At 37.1% G+C, this 18,806-nt stretch overlaps 1 protein-coding gene across 5 annotated transcripts in view; it reads left to right on the top strand.

Moving 5' to 3' along the window:
• The window catches only part of LOC111155018 (centrosomal protein 63), a 58,452-nt gene that overhangs the window by 11,210 nt on the left and 28,436 nt on the right, over window positions 1-18,806 (top strand). For all 5 annotated transcript variants that reach the window (XM_022515018.1, XM_022515020.1, XM_022515021.1 and 2 more), the window contains 3 exons: window positions 7,066-7,161; window positions 8,219-8,341; window positions 12,718-12,831. In XM_022515018.1, coding sequence (XP_022370726.1) covers window positions 7,066-7,161; window positions 8,219-8,341; window positions 12,718-12,831 — 333 coding nt within the window. The remainder of the gene's footprint in view (window positions 1-7,065; window positions 7,162-8,218; window positions 8,342-12,717; window positions 12,832-18,806) is intronic.

The following is an 18,806-nucleotide window of genomic DNA, read 5'->3' on the forward strand; positions in this document are numbered from 1 at the left end:
ATTGTTGCTCTAAATGGGGTGCATGTGCCCCTTTGAATCACTCTTTGTATCCTTTGGATAAATACCTAGTAGTGCAATTACTGGGTCATAGGGTAGCTCTATTTTGAACTCTTTGAGGAACCTCCATACTGTTTTCCAGAGTGGCTATACCAGTTTGCATTCCTAAGTATGTTTCTTAAATATTTGCTGAAAAAAGCATTTGTATGTCAAGTTAGTGTGAATTTTAATTTTCATGGTTTCTTTTAGGAGAAGAATTTTTTGTGAAAACACATAAGAATATTAATATTTATTTCAAGTTATATTTGTATATCAATATTTATTTCATATTACCTTGTACACATATAATACCTAACTTCTTTAAGAAAATGTAGAGGGTGTATCGCCGTTATCCTATTACATGCCTTTATTAACATTGACTTGAGTTTGGTGAACATTGCTTTTGGCTTCATTTTATGGCTAGGGTAAAAAAGTTAAGCCCAAAATTTAGTAACTTGCCTCTTTGGGTTCGATTTAAAACGAAATTCAGAAAACCCTTTAAAAATTTTTTATTTGCCCTTGTTGAAAATTGGGAGAAAAGAAAGAAAAGAGAAAAATAAAACTTACTTGCAATCCCACCACCACTAGTTATTGGTGATTTGGGGGAAAAATTTACTAATATGCTGATTGATTTCTCACAGTTTAGCTGGTACAGTAAAAAGAAGAACATGGAATATTGGAAGGAAAGCATAAAGCACTTCTAAGCCCAAGAATTGCTTCTAAATGCCTGGCATCAATGTCCATGTGAGGGTTGGAAAAGTTGTAGGGAGGCCCCGGTCCCAAGCCCCACTCTGCTGGACTTTGCTACCAGTAGAATCACCACACATGAGTACTGTTGACTCAGCTTACTTGGGGACACTTCTGTGAGTCTACACACTGACACTATGATTCTTTTGATGACACATAGCAAGAGTGTCATTTTAAAAACGTTTCATGTAACAAGGAAAGGATTAGCCTTCATAAAAAGTGTTTTATGCTTGTCAGGGGAATCTCTCAGTGCCTGGCCGTTTGCACTTTGGATCAAAGCAGTACAGAATACAATTGGCCACATCAAATTCAGTTTTCTGTGAATGTCATTTGCTAAACTGGAATTTATTTTAAAACTTGAGTAGACCTTAAAGAATGTATTTTAAAATTATACCTCATGCAAAGATGTAGAAGGTGGCAAAAAAATACATGGAATGATAATCGTACTTGATTTTTTAAACATTGTAATTTAGGTAGGGTCAATGCTCCTTGTCTGGTAAGCTACTTTAGCTACCACTTCTTTATTTTTCCTGGGGCGAAACAAAAGTAGTTTTATTTAGTAAGTTAAAGTGATTTGGTTTCCTAGCTAAGGAAAACACTGTATGTATATATAGATACCTAAGTTGTTTATTTTGTTAGAAACCCATTAAAGAAATTCCCATGTGTGTGATTATGAGAATATATAGTCACTCTGAGACTGTTTAAACTTATTCCTGTAGCTTGGTTTTAATCTCAGGGACATTACTACCATTACTTAATACCTTAAAAAGAAATTAAAGGGATTGAATGGATAGGTTCCATGGTAAGGATGTGAAGATTACAGTTTTGGCCTGGGGACATAAAAGAAATTTAGAATTGTAGCTGTCTGGTCAATTTACTGCTTTATTGATTGGGTTGCTGAAAGTTGATTAAGTTTCTAGAAGTAAAGTGCTTTTACCAAATGCTAGTAATGGGACTCTATCCCATAGAGTTCTTCTGTGAAATCGTGTTGGTTTTTAACACGTTCATAATCTACTTTGATTTAAGAGTTAGAAAATAGAGCTTTAAGTTTTTGTCATTCTTATTCGTTTGAAAGTTCCAGGCCTAGAAGCCGCGCTATGGAATGAACCAGTGTTACTCAAACGACACTAGATGGAAAGCTTTCACCAGATTGTGAATCAGTATATTGCATCCTCCACTTCATAGAAAGTTTTGCTGCATAAAAAAATGCCAGCTGCACTAAACAGTGTGTTTGGTGATGTCATTGCTTCACATTTGGCCTCAAGCTCCTTATCTTGCGCTGGATTGCTGTAGTGATCAGCTCCAGCCTATGTGCAGATCATGCTTGCAGGAGCACTAGCATAAACAGTTCATTTTGTAAGTGAATGCTTTAGCTGTTTTCTGATTACATTGTTGGGCTTGGCCATTTCTGCTGGTGATAACTCCTAATGCCATGCAGAGCAGGCTGACCTGATGAAATGAGTGAGGAACTTACTTGGGAGTCCTAACTCTCTCTCTTTTCTGCTGATTGGCCTTGGACAAATAGTCTAACCTCTCTGAGCCTGTTTCATCGTGTGTAAAATTGGGATATAATGTTTATGTCCCGGGGTGGTTGTGAAGAGTGAGTTACTATTTAAGAAAGCTCTCGGAAAACTCAGCTGTATCTCAAACGATCTGTTATTTCACCTCATTCTTCTCTCATCCATACTGGCAGTTTCAAACCTTAGCTCCTATTTCTCAGCCCAATGCCATTGCTTACTCTCACTCAGCATTCAACCTCTTTTTCTCCTTTTTTCTTTAAGAAATTTCAATATTGGTGAGTGCCCCTTATGAACTGGATCTTGGTACAGAAATAAAATTAAGCAATCTTATCTTCTCATTTAGTACTTATGCTTTCCACTTGTAGTAAATAAAAAGAAAAATGGTTCTGTAAGGCTGGTAAGAAAAACCAGTAATCATCTGCCCCCCTCAGAAAGTGGGATTCTGGCTTCTCTGGAGCAGTCATTTCAATGCCTTTAATTCTTTCTTTTGGTATTTTCCCCATGTTTCTAAGTGGCATTCAATACTGATTTTTCTGAATTTTCAGTTTTAGCTATTTATCTAATGACTTGCTGCTATAGGAGATGAGTTTTGCTCTTTTATATAAAATTCCCATCCCCTTATCCTGCCAGGATTATAGATCTTAATTTTTGGTTAGATTAGCATTTAGTATTTACATCATTAAGATGGTAAATATTATTCACATCTGAGTCAGTATAATGATAAACTTGTTTCTTAAACAATTTTTTGTCTTCCTGGGAATTTTCATTTGCTTTTTAAAAATGTACCTACAACTGATTCTTCCCAAACTCTCTGACACAAGTGTAAGTCTTCTATGTATCTTCAAATATATCAGGTAACCTATCTATGATTTCTTCTTCTTCTTCTTCTTCTTCTTCTTCTTCTTCTTCGGAGCTTGCCGTTCTCAAATAAGGATAAACTATTCTCTAGGTTAGCTGGATAGCTGTCATTTTGGCAACTCCCTTCACCATTATTCTGAAGTTTTTCCTGCTTTTCTCCTTTTTGTCTCTTTGGATTCTGTCATCTTTGTTTATTTCTCCATTTTTGGTAGAACATACTTTTGAGATCTTACATGTATAAAATATCATTATTCTCTTTTTATATCTGATTGAAAGTTTGATTGGATATAGAATTCTGCTTTCAAAGTAAATTTATTCAGGATGTTTTCAGTTAAATATGAATCTTCCAGACTTTAACATCTGGTAAGGACAGGCTAGTTATTTTGGGCCAGCCCACCCACTGAGGCCAACTACATAAACTAAATTAAAGCAAAAAAAAAAAGTCTGCTTGAAGTAGAGTGCTAAACAAGCTAGTGAAGACCCAGGCCAAGATCTCTGCTAGCTAGAGGTTGAGGGAGGAGCCTAGGGCTTGGGACAGTTGAAACTAGAGAAGGTAGCTCAGAGGATAGAGACTAAATGGGGTTTTTGATAACTTCAAGGTGCTAAGAGAATAAAAAATTTGGTGTCCAAGGCAGCTCTGACCCCTCCTCACTTTGGATTGGGACCCCAAAAGGCAGCACCCTAGGAGGGAGGATGGCTGGATATAAAACAAACCCTCTTGAAATCACCACTCAGTCACAGTCCTTTAAATTTCTGAAATTAGTTTAAGGTGATCTTAGAGTGCCACTGTCCCTAAGCATCTCCTAAGTGCTAAGGCTTCCGGGAACCTGGAAAAAGTAAGCTTAAATTTTCTCCAAAGGGGGGAAAAACACCATTCCGGGGTTTAAATTGTTTCCTCAAATAATTTTGCAAATACACACTTGGTACCCACTCAGCAAGTAACCCCTGACACAGAAAGACAAGCGACAAAAATGCAAAAAGGCAGAAGCAACAGAAGATAGAAACAGGCCCATGGCAAATCTAGATACTGGCATTACCATGCTCCGACTTTGCAATAGCTATGTTCACTGTGGTCTAGAAGATAAAAGATAAGATTGAGCACTTAAAGAAAGAGTGGAAAATAAAAAAAAAAAAAGTAAAATGAATGGAAATTATAATATTGAAAAATAAAGTAACTGAAATTAAGGCCTTAAGGATTAAAAGATAATTAGTGAACTTGAAGATAGGTCAGAAGAAAATGTTTAGTATAAAGCATGGACAAATGATGGAAAATATAGAGGAAAGATAAGAGAAAGAAATTTCAGTGAGAAGGTATAATATGAGTGTTTTTGGAATCCCTGAAGGAGAAAAAAATGCAACTGGACAGAAGCAATATTTGAAGATAAATTAACTAAGATTTTGCCAAAAGTGAAGAAGGCCATGTATTTAAGAAGTCCGAGAATCTCAAGCAAGATAAATACAAAGAAATATTTACCTAGGTTGAAAACTAAAAAACATAAAGGAAATCTGAAAAACAATCAAGGAAAAAAAAACATTATTTAAGAAGAAAAAAAGATTATCTACAAACAGCTCCAAACAGCTGACTTATCTACTAAAACAGTGAAAGCAAGAAGACAATAGAATGATCCTTACGAAGAAATGACTTTTCCCCCCTGCCAAACCAAAAATCTATACCCAGAGTAAAGATAAAACAATGACATTTTCAGATTAATAAAAATTGAGAATCTGTCATTGACAGACCCACACCAAGGAAATACTAAATATTCTTCAGGCAGAAGGAAAGTGATCTCAGATAGATGCTCCAGAGATAAAGGAAGAAATGAAAGGCAACAGTAAATATTTGGGTAAATCTGAGTGAATATTGACTGGATATAACAATAGTAGCATTTTTAGTTTAACATATATGTAGAATTATAATGGCATTTAAGTCTGGTTGGGGGATAAACGGAATAGAAGTATTTCTTTAGTCCTTGAGTTGCTTGGGAATTGGTAAAAATGACTAATTAATGTTAGATTTATTAAGTTGCAAACCCATGTTTTAATCTCAAGAGAACTGTTTAAAGTATATACTGATATGTTAGTAGAGTACATATTTTATAATCTAATAAAGGGAGAAAAATGAAATGATAAGTTGCCATTTCCAAAGAGGCCAGAAAGATGAGAAAACTGGATCATAGAGCTCAGTAGGTACACATTGCACTTAATAAGATGAGAGATTTAAATCCAGATGGGAGGTTCCCTGCTCTCTGAAAGTGCACCTGATACCACTTTGCTCTTACGAAAGACTTATATCAGTACCTGTTTTCGCTAGCTGACAGAAACCTGAAGAGAATTTCTACTTTCATGAAATGATCACTGCTTCTTTGCTGTAGCCATTTTGACTTGCAAAAGGTTTCACAGGAACACTCTATTTTCAGATAATGGGGGAAACCTTGTAGGTCCTTTAAATGTAATTGCATACAGTGGCCTCATTAAAAGATGAAAATTGTCCAACTGGGTAAAAATAAAGTCAACTACTTGGTGTTTATAAAGCTACAGCAAAATTGAATTGTTCTTGTAAGAATTTTGTTTCTGGTTTTTTAAACTAAGATAAAACATATAAGTTTCAGGTGTACAATGTAATGATTCAGCATTTGTATATATTGTGAAGTGATCACCACAGTAAGTCTAGTTACCCTCTGTCACCGTATGTACTTACAAAATTTTTGTGGGTGTGTTGAGAACTTTTATTGCTCCAAAGATTTAGATGCCTCTATTTTCTCCTTTATTGATATTGCTTATTAGAATATGAGTGCTAAGGCATTTGATGATTGATATTTGTATTTTATTTTAAATTAATACATACAATATTATATTAGTTTCAGGTATACAACATAGTGATTTGATATTTATATACTTGATGAAATGCTCACCAAAACTGTAGTTACCATCTGTCACCAAAGTTATTATAGTATTATATAATTAAGTAATATAATATATAATAAATAATATTAATTAAAGTTATTATAGTATTATTGACTATATTCTCTATGTAGTACTTTTTGTCCTTGAGAGTTATTTATTTTATAATTGAAAGTTAGTAGCTCTTAATTCCCTTCGTCTGTTTTGCCCATCCTCCTGCCTTCCTCACTTCTGGCAACTACTAGCTCTCTGTATTTATGAATCTGTTTCTGTTTTGTTTTGTTCGCTTGTTTTGTTTTTTAGATTCCACATATAGGTGAATGATGAGAAGTTTTAAGATCTGTTTCCTGTTTGTTTTGTTTTGAAATTGCCATTCTATATTGTGATTATTATCTAGTATTTCCCATTTTCCCTCTCCCTCCTCACTTATTAATAGATGAAATTCTAACCAGTTATGGAGAGACATGGAGAGAGACTGATGGGTATTGATGGAGGTGAGGGCTGGTCATGAACCAGCTGTGGCTGGTATTAAACTATTGAAGAATGGTTTAGGATAGCGTCCTTACTCTGGTTGGTGGAACTGATTTCTCTGAAGAGAGGTAAATGATAAAGTTTCTAGGCTCCTGGTATCTTTCCACCTGACATTACTATTCTGTTCTTTAATTTATATATTTTTTTCTTGAAGCCTCACTGATTTTTATTCAGTATTCTTAGTTTCCAATGTTATTATAACTTTGTATATCTAATTTTTTATGAGTTTTTTTTAAATAAAAATTGTTAGGGAGAATAAATCAAACAGCAAGTTTCCATTTAAACCTAGAGATTTTAGAAAGTTTATTAAATAATTAGATGTTTGACTTCCTAAGGAGTGGGGTATTACCATATACCATTGAAAACTTGTTTTTATGGATAAGTACAAGGGTTATTTCCATTTTTTGTGTTTCAGGGGTATTGTTTCAATAAATTTCAGTAATGAAAAATACTACTACCTTTTTGCTTCTAGGTTGGAATGTTGCGTCAACAGTTAGAGGAACATGAAAAAGTCAAACAAGAGATGGCCATGGACTATAAGCAGGAGTTAAAGAAACTACATGAAGAAGTGAGATTTTAATTCTATTATGTGTTGTATAATTCTTTCTCTTTAACCACTAGAATTTTGTCAATGTGCCCGTTTCTGCTTGATAAAGTAGGAAGTATATAATCCATGGGAGACACAGGGGTAGAAATCTATTTCTCTGTTCTGTGAATCCAGGCAAAAGAGTCTTATCAAATTATATGTTTGGTACTATCTAAACAGGGATTCTAAAATGTGTTTATCAGTTGAGTACCTGAAAGAAATAAAGCTGTTTTTATATAATACTATGAAATACTGATACCAATATTGATATCAGTATTGAAAGAATGATATTTTAGTTTTTTTTTAAGATTTTATTTATTTACTTGACAGAGATCACAAGTAGGCAGAGATGCAGGCGGGAGGTGGGGGGGAAGCAGGTTCCCTCCCAAGTAGAGAGCCCAATGCGGGGCTTGATCCCAGGACCCTGGGACCATGACCTGAGCTGGAGGCAGAGGCTTTAACCCACTGAGCCACCCAGGTGCCCCGATATTTTAATTTTTGAGTTAAATCAGTTACTAGATTTTAAGTGATGGAGAATCCAATGTATTCAGAAGTATTTTGGGATAAATAAGGAAAGTAAGAAAATTCTAGCAATTTAATATTATTCCTCAGATTGGGAAAAAACACTGCTTTTATTTTTATTTAATTCCAAAATACTCCTGTCCTGCTTATTGAATATCAGTGTTCCACAGGAGAATGGCTCAAGAACCACAGGGGAGGAATTTTTATTTGCTGCTTTTATCATGGGTGTGGTTTATGGGGTCCTTAAGTGCAAGGCTATTGTAATAAAAGCTAAAGTTTTGTTTAAAAGAGTATTTTTCCCTCAGTTTTTTTCTTCGATGCAGTATCTTTCTCTTCTAGTGTTTATTTTTTATATGCAGGTTTGAATTGTTTTGTATTTAATTTGCAAATCTAACACGCTCAGTCTATTTTCAGTAGTACTGTTTAGCACTGCTCTTGCTTTCATGATACCAATTTGTTCCACCACCACTGTTTACAAATTCTTAAATTTTAAGTCTAGAAATAACTGTGTCTACAGTTAGGCAGACTGAAGAGAAGCTATGAAAAACTACAGAAAAAGCATATAAGGGACTTCAGAGGAAATGCCAAAAATCACAGGGAAGATCGTTCTGAAATTGAGAGGTTAACTGGAAAAATAGAGGTATGTTCATAGTAATAATTTCTTCATAGTGGTTGTCAGCCTTCCTGTAGGAAGGTGCTTTTTCTAATAGTCCTAGTTCTGAAACCGATTTTCTACCATCTCCAGGACTGCCGTGGAGCTATTTCAGAGGTACATCCTGTCATAATCTGGTCCCCTGGGGCTGATGGGGTTACTAGCTATCTGTAGTTCTCACTAGGGCAGTACCACCCTTTGAGAGCATTTGGAAATGTATGGAGACGTTGCTTTGGTTGTTCAAATGACTGGGAGTGAAACTGGTGTTGAGGAGACAGGAACTAGGGGCACTAAACCAGGGAATGCCCAGGACCATTCCATACAGGAAGAGTTATCGTACCCAGAATACCAATATTGAGAAGTATTGACCACCATTTCCTAGCAGTCTTCCGTGGGCAGTGTCCTTGTCTTACTTATTGCCCAACAGAGTTGGGGCTGAGTAAATGTTGAAAGTACATGGCTTTTTGTACAGAGTACTGTGCATATCAGATTGTTTATCCTCAGTTCCCATTTAGATATAGTACGCCCTTTACCCCCTCTTTGCTGACTTTGTTTTTATTAAGACTAAGTAACTCTGCAGTTATTGTGTATGTCGATTCCCAAACAATGTAAGGGAGGTGGCAAGTTAACACTGCCAAAGGTAGATGAAGCAACAGTGCAGGGCTGTCACACTTTTCCCTTTCATCTGCCACTCCCCTCCTCTGTCCGTGCCATTGGTTCTCCAATGTCCCTAAGAATCCCCGCGGTCCTCTTTAGGCTGTCAGAGATTCTGCTCCAGTGTTATTACCTGAGATCTAGGAATCTGCATTTTATCCACCTCCCCTGGCTGATTGTAATTTGAGGAACATTGCTCAGCATCTCTCTGTGATTGCTTACAATTTGTCAGAATGACCTTTCACCCACAGAAATGCAATTATTACTACTTAGAATCATAATTTCTTTAATATTCTTTTACATCTTAATTTTTTTTTATTCTTTTTTTTTTAAGATTTTATTTATTTATTTGACAGAGATCATGAATAGACAGAGAGGCAAGCAGAGAGAGAGGGGGAAGCAGGCTCCCTGCTGAGCAGAGAGCCCGATGTGGGGCCAGATCCCAGGATCCTGAGATCATGACCTGAGCTGAAGACAGAGGCTTAACCCACTGAGCCACCCAGGTGCCCCTACATCTTAATGTTTTTATGCACTTGAAGAGCTTAGACTCAGAGGGCTGTGCAGATACTGCTTCCTTTCCAGCCATCTTTAGTGACACCTGGGTTTTTTTTCTCCCAAACGCCTTATCTTCCTCTTGCTGCTCATTACCATTCTCCTTTATTTCTACCTCAAAACCGCATCTTTGATTTTCATGTCACAGGCCGGTACCCCCAACCAGTATATGTACAACCAAAGTAGTCATCTTCTGATCCCTGAGTTACTTCCTGGCCCAGAGGTTTCCGTGCCCAGGGCGTTGTCACTCTCTTTAGTGTTACACTTGTCATAATTCTTGAGGATTTCAGTATCTATAGGGATGATGCTTATAATATTTGGCTCTTTGAATTTCTTGGTGTTCTTTCCTCCATCCACATCTTGATCTCCTTCTTGTCTCATCCATCCATTCCCACTGCCATTCCATGGGTGTCAGTCATTACCAAACTTACAAACTTCCTGGGATCACATTTTTAATCATCTCATTCTTTAAATGCCATCCTTCTCGTTTCAGTTCATGCCCTCTATTCTCAATAATCTCTTGGCTGTCAATAATCACTTGACCCCATGCCCAAGTGATTGAATTCTGCTACCTTTTCACTGCTCGATAGCTACCCCATGTCCTCACATGTCAGTCCTTACACGGCTTAAATTCTGTGGTTACATTCCTTACATTCCCCTTCAGCTCTTGTGTCCATTTCTTCCCTCATGATATTTGCTTGGCAAAACCATTAATCTACTTAAGTCCAGCTTTGTGCCTGCTCTCTACTTGCTATGTTTGGCAGAACATGGCTGGAGAAAAACATAATCATGCCGACTGGCCTCATTTTAAATTCATGTTCATCTACCTCAAAGAGTTCCTGATGCTTCCCAGAATCATACTACATTTCCCCTCACTCTGCTACTTTCCATAATGACTATTTTATACTTTCTCTTTTCTCAAACTTTTAGTACTTGTTCCCACATTCTCACCATTGGGTGATGATCTTGCTTTCCATTTACTTGAGAAAATGGAAGCAATAAGAAGAGAATTTTCACAAACTTCCAACACTGTCTACCCCCTGTTTGCATCTGTGTCCATATGCTCTGCCTTCCTGCTAGTGGAACTGACCATATTCTTCCTCGGCCCCTACCTGAGACATGGCTCCAACCATTCTTTTCTTTTGTGCTTCCTCCCTTCCTTTCTACTGAATGTTTTCCGCCACCATCCAGTTTTCTCCTCTGTTAAATATCTTCTCTTCACCTCTCTCTTCCTCTGGATGCTGCCCCATTTTTCCCTTTTGTTTTATAACTAAACTACTTTAGGCGCGTATACCTGTCTCCAGTTCGTTTTTGCCCATTTTTTTGCATCCACTCAGTAAGGCTTTTGCCCTGTCACTCTCTGGAAGCTATTTATGTGGAGGTCACCAATGAGTTCCACCTTAAAACACTTTCTTGATTTGACTTAGAGAACAGTCACGCTTTCCTGGGCTTTCTCCTACCTTGTTAGCTACTTCTTCTCAATCTCTTTTGCTACCCACCCTTTTAACATTGGAATACCCTAGGGGTTATATCATTGGACCTTTTCTTTTTTGTATCTGTGCTCACTCCCTTAGTGATATCATTCACTCTCGTATTTTTAGGACTGTATGTATGTTGATAATCCCCACATTTATGTATCCAGTCTTGACTTGTCCTTTTTGCTACAGAGTAATTTCCAACTGCCTGGTTCAGCTGTTCCACAGCTCTACCTTGATGTCTAAAGCTGTGTCAGATTTGACACATCCAAAATTAACTTCCTTGTTTCCTCTTCCCCATCCCCCAACACCATTCCTGTTTAATGGCAACTCCATTCCTCAGCTTCTCAAGCCGAAAGCCTTAGAGTGACCCTTGACTTCTCTTTTCTCCACACAGCAGCCACCATGATTCTGTTGTAAGTTAAAGCATGTCCTCTCCTTTACAAAAACCTTCCAGTACTATCTCTTAAAAGCCAAATTTATCCTGATGACCTATGTAGTCTCGATCCTTGTTAACTGACCTTTCTTTACCTGCTTTTCCCTTACTCCATTTGAACCACACCAGCCTCCTTGCTTACCCTTAAACATACCACGATGCTTCCACTTCAAGCCTTTGTACTTGCCTTTCCCTTCCCAGAATAGTGTAATCTTATCCCCATCTCCCTGGAAGTTTACTTAAATGCCATCCCCATTTAAAATTGCAACCTCCAACTCTGAGCACTCTGTGCTCCATTTTCTGCAAAACAGGTATGATCATCTAATGTCTTATACACTGAATGTGTTGTCTATTGTCAGTTGAGTTGGGCTTGACTTTTTGTGTGTTTTGTTAACTATTGTAGGCCTACCACTTATAATAGTTCCTGGCATATATAGGAGAATGGATGAGTGAATGGCTCTCAGAAAGCTGGTTAACAGTGATTATCCCAAACTCACTTCTGACTGCTGGAGTTGAGAATCCCGGAGAACAGTGATATAGAAATCCCTTTGATTTGTCCCATTTTCATAAATATTGGGCTCATTTTCTTATCAACAGGAAGTGATCTGTGATTAATTTTGACTGTTTGGCTTTGGGTTACAAATATCTTTATATCTTTTAGAATTCAGTACAGATATCCCCTTGTTATTGAAGTTTTTGCAGTTCTTCTGTTGAGATAGTAAAAATTTGGATATCAAAGGGTATTACATTATCTGAGTCTATTTTGTTCCTTAATTTCAGATACTAGAAGTAAGAATTGGGTTACCCATGTGAAAATTTATTTGATCTGTTCAGTTTCTGGGTTTGGATATCAAGAATTTGGGTAGTGGTATCTCCCCATAATCATATTTTGAGATTTTAGTTCTCTTAAGATCAGTTTTCTGTAAAATCACTAAAAATGATAACAACCTTTAGGTGGCAGCAAATCTATGAAAATCATCACAACCTAGGATTTAGCATCTATGTTTCATACCCTTCACCATTAGGGTGTTAAATTTAGAAAGACAGATAATCTAGAGGCACAGAATGTCAGGAATTCAGTATTGCTCCACAGTTCTATCAGTTAAGTGAGTAATGGGGCTCCTGCTGGGGAGAAAGGTGCATGTGTGCCCAGGGAGGAAGGGGAAAATTAAAGTAAAATTGAATCAGGGAAGCAGGGACAGCAAGGGGAAGCACTTACAAGTTAAGTACCTTAATTGCCTCTTCAGGAATTTCGTCAGAAATCACTGGACTGGGAGAAGCAACGCTTAATTTATCAGCAACAGGTGTCTTCTCTGGAGGCACAGAGGAAGGCTTTGGCTGAACAATCAGAGATAATTCAGGTAGGTTTAAGCCATTTTAAAATAATGAGAGGCCGAGAAGTCTTGACGGCATTGGCACTAGCTTAATGTGGTCCGTGTTTGCTCACTCATGTCCACACTCATGTCCATGCATGTCTTCATGCCACACACTCTTTTGTTTTCTCGCTCTTCCCTCATGCTTTCTCTTGCCCTCTCTGTCTTGCATTCTCCTGCTCACTCCACGCTCACACTCATGTCATTTTCTCCTGATCTTGGTCTTCCCTTTTTCTCCCTTTCTGTCCCTCCCCATCTCTCTCTTTCTACCTCGGTTCTTTCTCTCTCTTTCTACTTCTTTGGGTCTCTGAATTACTAGTCTGGGTGTTTCTGGCTTTTGCCTTGGCTCCATTTCCATATTGTGCTCCATCTCTGCTAACTGGGGGACCTTGGCCGAAATGCCTCAGTTGGGGAGCTTCAGCCCGGCTGCTTGGGCCTACAGGTACCAAGAGACTGACACCGCATTGATCTGCGTACTAACCAAAAGCAGTATCTTTGTGACAACAGAAACATGTTCTAGAACTCTAGTAAAAATCTTTTTTTAAATAAAGAACTAGTGACTTAAGCAGACCCAAAGAATAGCTATCTAATTTAGGGATATTTCTTCCTAGAACATACACTGTTTTTTTTTTTTTTTTCAATTAAAAACCAAGAACACAAAAGGAAATGAATATAGAGGGGAATAAATATTTGTGACCATCTGTTGTGTGCTAGACACAGTCTTAATGCCTCTTTTAGATTGCAGTTATCTAGAATATGTGGTTCTATGTTGTCTGTTTAATATCATGGTAATCTGTTAAGGTTATCTCAGTTTTATAGAATGAGGGAATTACTGGATAAGTTAAAAGAACTGAAGAGAAGCTTAAAAAAAAATTTTTTTTTTAAACAATCTGCATTATTTGCGCTTTAACTCTCAGTAATGTTTTGGCTTGTAATCATTCCCCTGAAATATCAGCTGGCCAATTAATTCCCGTGAATGGCTCTGTGACTCCACTCAGGATGGGAGGAGGGGCCCACAGCAACCTCAAGGAAGAAAATTATTTACTAGGCTGCCGCAAGCTAAGCAGTCAGAGTGGGCCAATAAAAATCCTGGCTGTCTAGACCACAGTTTTTTTTTACCTGAATGCTAAAGCACTGTGCAAACATAAATAGCTATAAGGCACTGTTATATTCTAAATGTAGCTTTCAGTTTGGAAAAAAAAGAAAATCAAGTCCTGCTTTTTAGTTCTCAATTACTCATCTGTGGAGTATGCTTATTATTGATTGCAAATCCTTTTTTCAAATTACTATTGTGATTACTCTGCATAATTAAACTTCATTGTTAGTAAAAGTGAGATTTTTATTTACCATAATTTAGGGAGACCAGAATAAGAAGCCTTTAAAAAGCCAACATTTGTTTTCCCTGCTCAGGGTATTTGAATCATTCTCCTGGTAGTTTGTTTAAAACTACTTTCCCTGCTTAACTCGAAAAATATTACTATAATATATTTCTCTCCCCCCCCTTAGCAAACTAAACAAAAATTAAATCTTTCTGTGATTCAGTATGTGGCAATGCTGTATGACCATGATTTAAAAAACAAAACAAAACAAAACAGAACTTTTAAATTTCTGGATAGTTGTTACCCAGCATTAATAGTTACTATCATTTTGCTAGTCTTTTTTTTTTTTAATTGTGGTAGAAAACATTAAAATTTACCATCTTGGGGTGTCTGGGTGGCTCAGTGGGTTGAAGCCTCTGCCTTCAGCTCGGGTCATGATCCCAGGGTCTTGGGATCGAGCCCCGCGTCAGCGGGCTCTCTGCTCAGCAGGGAGCCTGCTTCCTCCTCTCTCTGCCTGCTTCTCTGCCTACTTGTGATCTCTGTCTGTCAAATAAATAAATAAAATCTTTTTTAAAAAAATTTACCATCTTAACCATTTTATTTAAAAAAAATTTTTTTTTATGATTTTATTTATTTATTTGACAGAGACCACAAGTACGCAGGGAGGCAGTCAGAGAGAGAGGGGCAAACAGGTTCTCTGCTGAGCAGAGAGCCCTGTGTGGGGCTCGATCCCGGGACCCTGAGATCATGACCTGAACTGAAAGCAGAGGCTTAACCCACTGAGCCACCCAGGCACCCCCTCTTAACCATTTAGTATAGTAATGTTAACTCCATGCATGTTGTTGTGTAACAGAGCTCCAGGACTTGTTTTACTTGTAAAAGTAAGACTGTACCGATTGACAACAGCTCATTTTGCCAGTCTTGTTTCATCCTTCCACACTTTTTACCTTTGGATGGAATATTACAAAGCAAATCACAGAAATTGTCATGTTTCCCAGCAGATAAGGACCTTAAAAATTGTAATATACCTGTATTACATTAACAGAATAATTTATTAACATAATTTAATATTCAGTCTGTTCAGACTTCCCCAGTTGTCTGAAATTATATCTTTGTACAGTTGGATATTCAAATTGGAATCCAGTCAAGGTTGACATGTTACACTTTAGTGATATGTGAGTCACCGTTGAACAGTCAAGCGAGAAAATCTGGGAGGATGGATAAGTGGAGATCAGCATCCACACTTCCCCCAGTTTTTAAAAATTTTATATAAACTTTCTTCTTACATATTTTTTAACATCTGGAAGTGGAGTTCCCAATAACTTCTCAATCTTTGAGTCCGATGTTTGCTCAGGTTCTTTTCATCAGCTATTAAAATTATTGAATACATGTTCATTTTGGAAAAAATGAGAAAATGTCAGTGAGACAAGAATTAAATAAAATCACCCATAATTCCGTAATTTAGAGATCTCTCATGATTAACATTTTGGTGTAAATTTTGTCCAACTTTTTTTTATGTTTCTATGCAGTGCACGTTGCAGTCATGTACATTTACTAGAAAAACACAGTTGTGTGTTAGGGGGTTAATATGTATGTTCGGTTTTTAGATTCCATGATAGATGAAATCATACAGTGTTTGTCTTTCTCTGACCTGTTTCACTGAGTATAATGTCTTCTAGGTCCATCGGTGTTGTCACAAGTGGCAAGATTTCATTCTTTTTTAATGCCAGTAATATTCCATTCTAATAGAATACAAATACACACCAACACCCATTCCCCACATCTTCTTTAGCCATTTGTCTATTAATGGACACTTGGGTCGTTTCCATATCTTGGCTAGTTTAAGCAGTGAGGTAGTGAACATAGCGATGTGGTTATCTCTTTGAGTTGGTATTTTTGTGTTCTTCAGATAAATACCCAGAAGTGGGGTTACTGCATCATATGGTATTTCTAATTTTGATTTTTTTGAGGAGGTGCCAGACTGTTTTCTATAGTAGCTGCACCAATTCACAGTCCCACCAATACTGTATAAGATCTCCCTTTTCTCCACATCCTCACCAATACTCGCTATTTTGTCTTTTTGATACTGGCCATTCTGACAGGTCTGAATGGTGATATGTCACTGTGGTTCTGATTTGCATGTCCCTGATGATGAGTGATGCTGAGCATCTTCTCATGTGTCCGTTGGTCATCTGGATGTCTCTGGAAAAATGTCTGTTTATGTCTTCTGCCCAATTTTAAATCAGGTTTGGTTTTTTGATATTAAGTTGTGTAAGTTCTTTATATGTCTTGGATTTTAACCCCTTATCAGATGTATGACTTGAAAGTATCTTTTCCCATTCAGTAGATTGACTTTTTGTTTTGTTTACAGTTTCTTTTATCATACAAAACCTTTTTAGTCTGATGTAATTCCGTTTGTTTATTTTAGCTTTTGTTGCCCTTGCCACAGGATACTGGTCCCAAAAAATATTGCTGTGACTGTTGTCAGAGAACTTACTGCCTGTGTTTTTTTCTAGGAGTCTTAGGGTTTCAGTTCTTTTTTTTTTTTTTTTTTAATTTATTTGACAGAGAGAGATCACAAGCAGGCAGAGAGGCAGGGGGAAGCAGGCTCCCCACCGAGCAGAGAGCTCAATCCCAGGACCCCAGGATCCCGACCAGAGCCTGAAGGCAGAGGCCCCACCCCCTGAGCCACCCAGGCGCCCCAGGGTTACAGTTCTTATGTTCAACTCTTTAATCCATTTTGAATTTTGTATGTAGTATAAGATAGTGACCTGATATCATTCTTTTGCATGTAGCTGTCTAGTTTTCCCATCATTTATTGAAGAGACTCTTCCCGTTGTTTGTTCTTTCCTCCTTTGTTATGGGCTAATTGACGATATAAGTGTGGGCTTATTTCTGGTCTCTATTCTAGTCCATTAATATATGTGTCTGTTTTCATACCAGTACCATACTGTGTTAATTACTATAGCTTTGTGGGATAGTTTGAAATTAGGGGGCATGATACCTCCAGTTTTGTTCTTTCTCAGTATTGCTTTGGCTACTTAGGATCTTTTGTAGTTCCGCACAAACATTAGGGTTCTTTGTTACAGTTCTGTGGAAAATGCCATTGATATTTTGATGGGGATTGCACTGAATTTGTAGATTGCTTTGGGTAGTATAGGCATTTTAATTATTAATTCTTCCAGTTCATGAGCATGGAATATCTTTCTATTTATTTGTGTTGTCTTCAGTTTCTTTCGTCAGTGTCTTACGGTTTTCAGTGTACAGATATTTCACCTCCTTGGTTAAATTTATTCCTAGGTGTTTTATTCTTTTTGATTCACATGTAATGGCAATTATTTTGTAATTGCAATTTTCTGATAGCTCATTATTAGTGTACAGAAATACACTAATAGTATGTTAATTTTGTATTGTACAGCTTTACAGAATTCATTTATTCTAACAGCTTTTTCTGTAGTCTTTAAGGCTTTCTATATATAGTGTTATGCCATCTGCAAATTTTGATAGTTTTATTTTTTCTTTGCCAATATTGATGCCCTTTTATTTCTTTCCCTAGCCTAATTGCTGTGGCCAGGACTTCCAATACTATGTTGAATAAAAGTGGTGAGCGTGGGCATCCTTGCCTTATTTCTGATCTTGAGGAAAAGCTTTCAGCTTGTTGAGTATGAAGTTAGCTGTGGATTTGTCATTTATGGCCTCTATTGTGTTGAGTTGTGTTCCCTCTATATCCACTTTGTTAAGAGTTTTTAATCGTAATGGATGACGAATTGTCAGATGCTTTTTCTGCTAGTGTGGAGGTGATCAAATGATTTTCATCTTTCATTTTGTGGTGTATCACATTGATTTGCAGATGTTGAACCATCCTTATACTACTGGAATAAATCCTACTTGACAATGACCCTTTTAATGTATTGTTGAATTCAGTTTGCTCATATTCTGTTGAGGATTTTTTACACCTATGTTCAGGGATATTAGCTTACAATTTTCTCTTTTTGTGGTGTCTTTGGTTTTGATACTTGGATAATGCTGGCCTCATAAGTTTGGAAGCTTTCCTTACTCTTCAGTATTTTAGAATAATTTGAGAAGGATAGGTACTAATTTTTTTTTTTTTAAAGATTTTATTTATTTATTTGACAGAAAGGTGGAGAGCACAGGTAGGCAGAGCAGCAGGCAGAGAGAGAGGGAGAGGCAGGCTCTCTGCTGAACAGGGAGCCTGACGTGGGGTTCGATCCCAGGACCCTGGGATCATGACCTGAGCTGAAGGCAGAAGCTTAACTGACAATTACCCAGGTGCTCTGGTACTAACTCTTCTTTAAATGTTTTGTAGAATTCAACTGTAAAGCTGTCTGGTTCTATACTTTTGTATTTTGGGAGTTTGAAAATTACTGATTCAGTTCATTACTTGTAATTGGTTGATTCACATTTTCTATTTCTGTGTGATTTAATCTTGGAAGGTTGTGTGTTTCTAAGAATTTATCCATTCTGAAGGTTTTCCAGTTTGTTGGCATGTAATTGTTTGTGGTAGCCTTTTATGGTCCTTTGTATTTCTGTGGTGTCTTTTGTAACTTCTCTTTGTTTATTTATTTGTTTCTTCTCTCTTTTGTTCTTATCTATCTGGCTAGAGATTTATCAGTTTTGGTTATC

This window comes from Enhydra lutris, unplaced genomic scaffold (assembly GCF_002288905.1).
Source record: "Enhydra lutris kenyoni isolate GAN:26980312 unplaced genomic scaffold, ASM228890v2 scaffoldscaffold39, whole genome shotgun sequence".
NCBI lineage: Eukaryota > Metazoa > Chordata > Mammalia > Carnivora > Mustelidae > Enhydra > Enhydra lutris.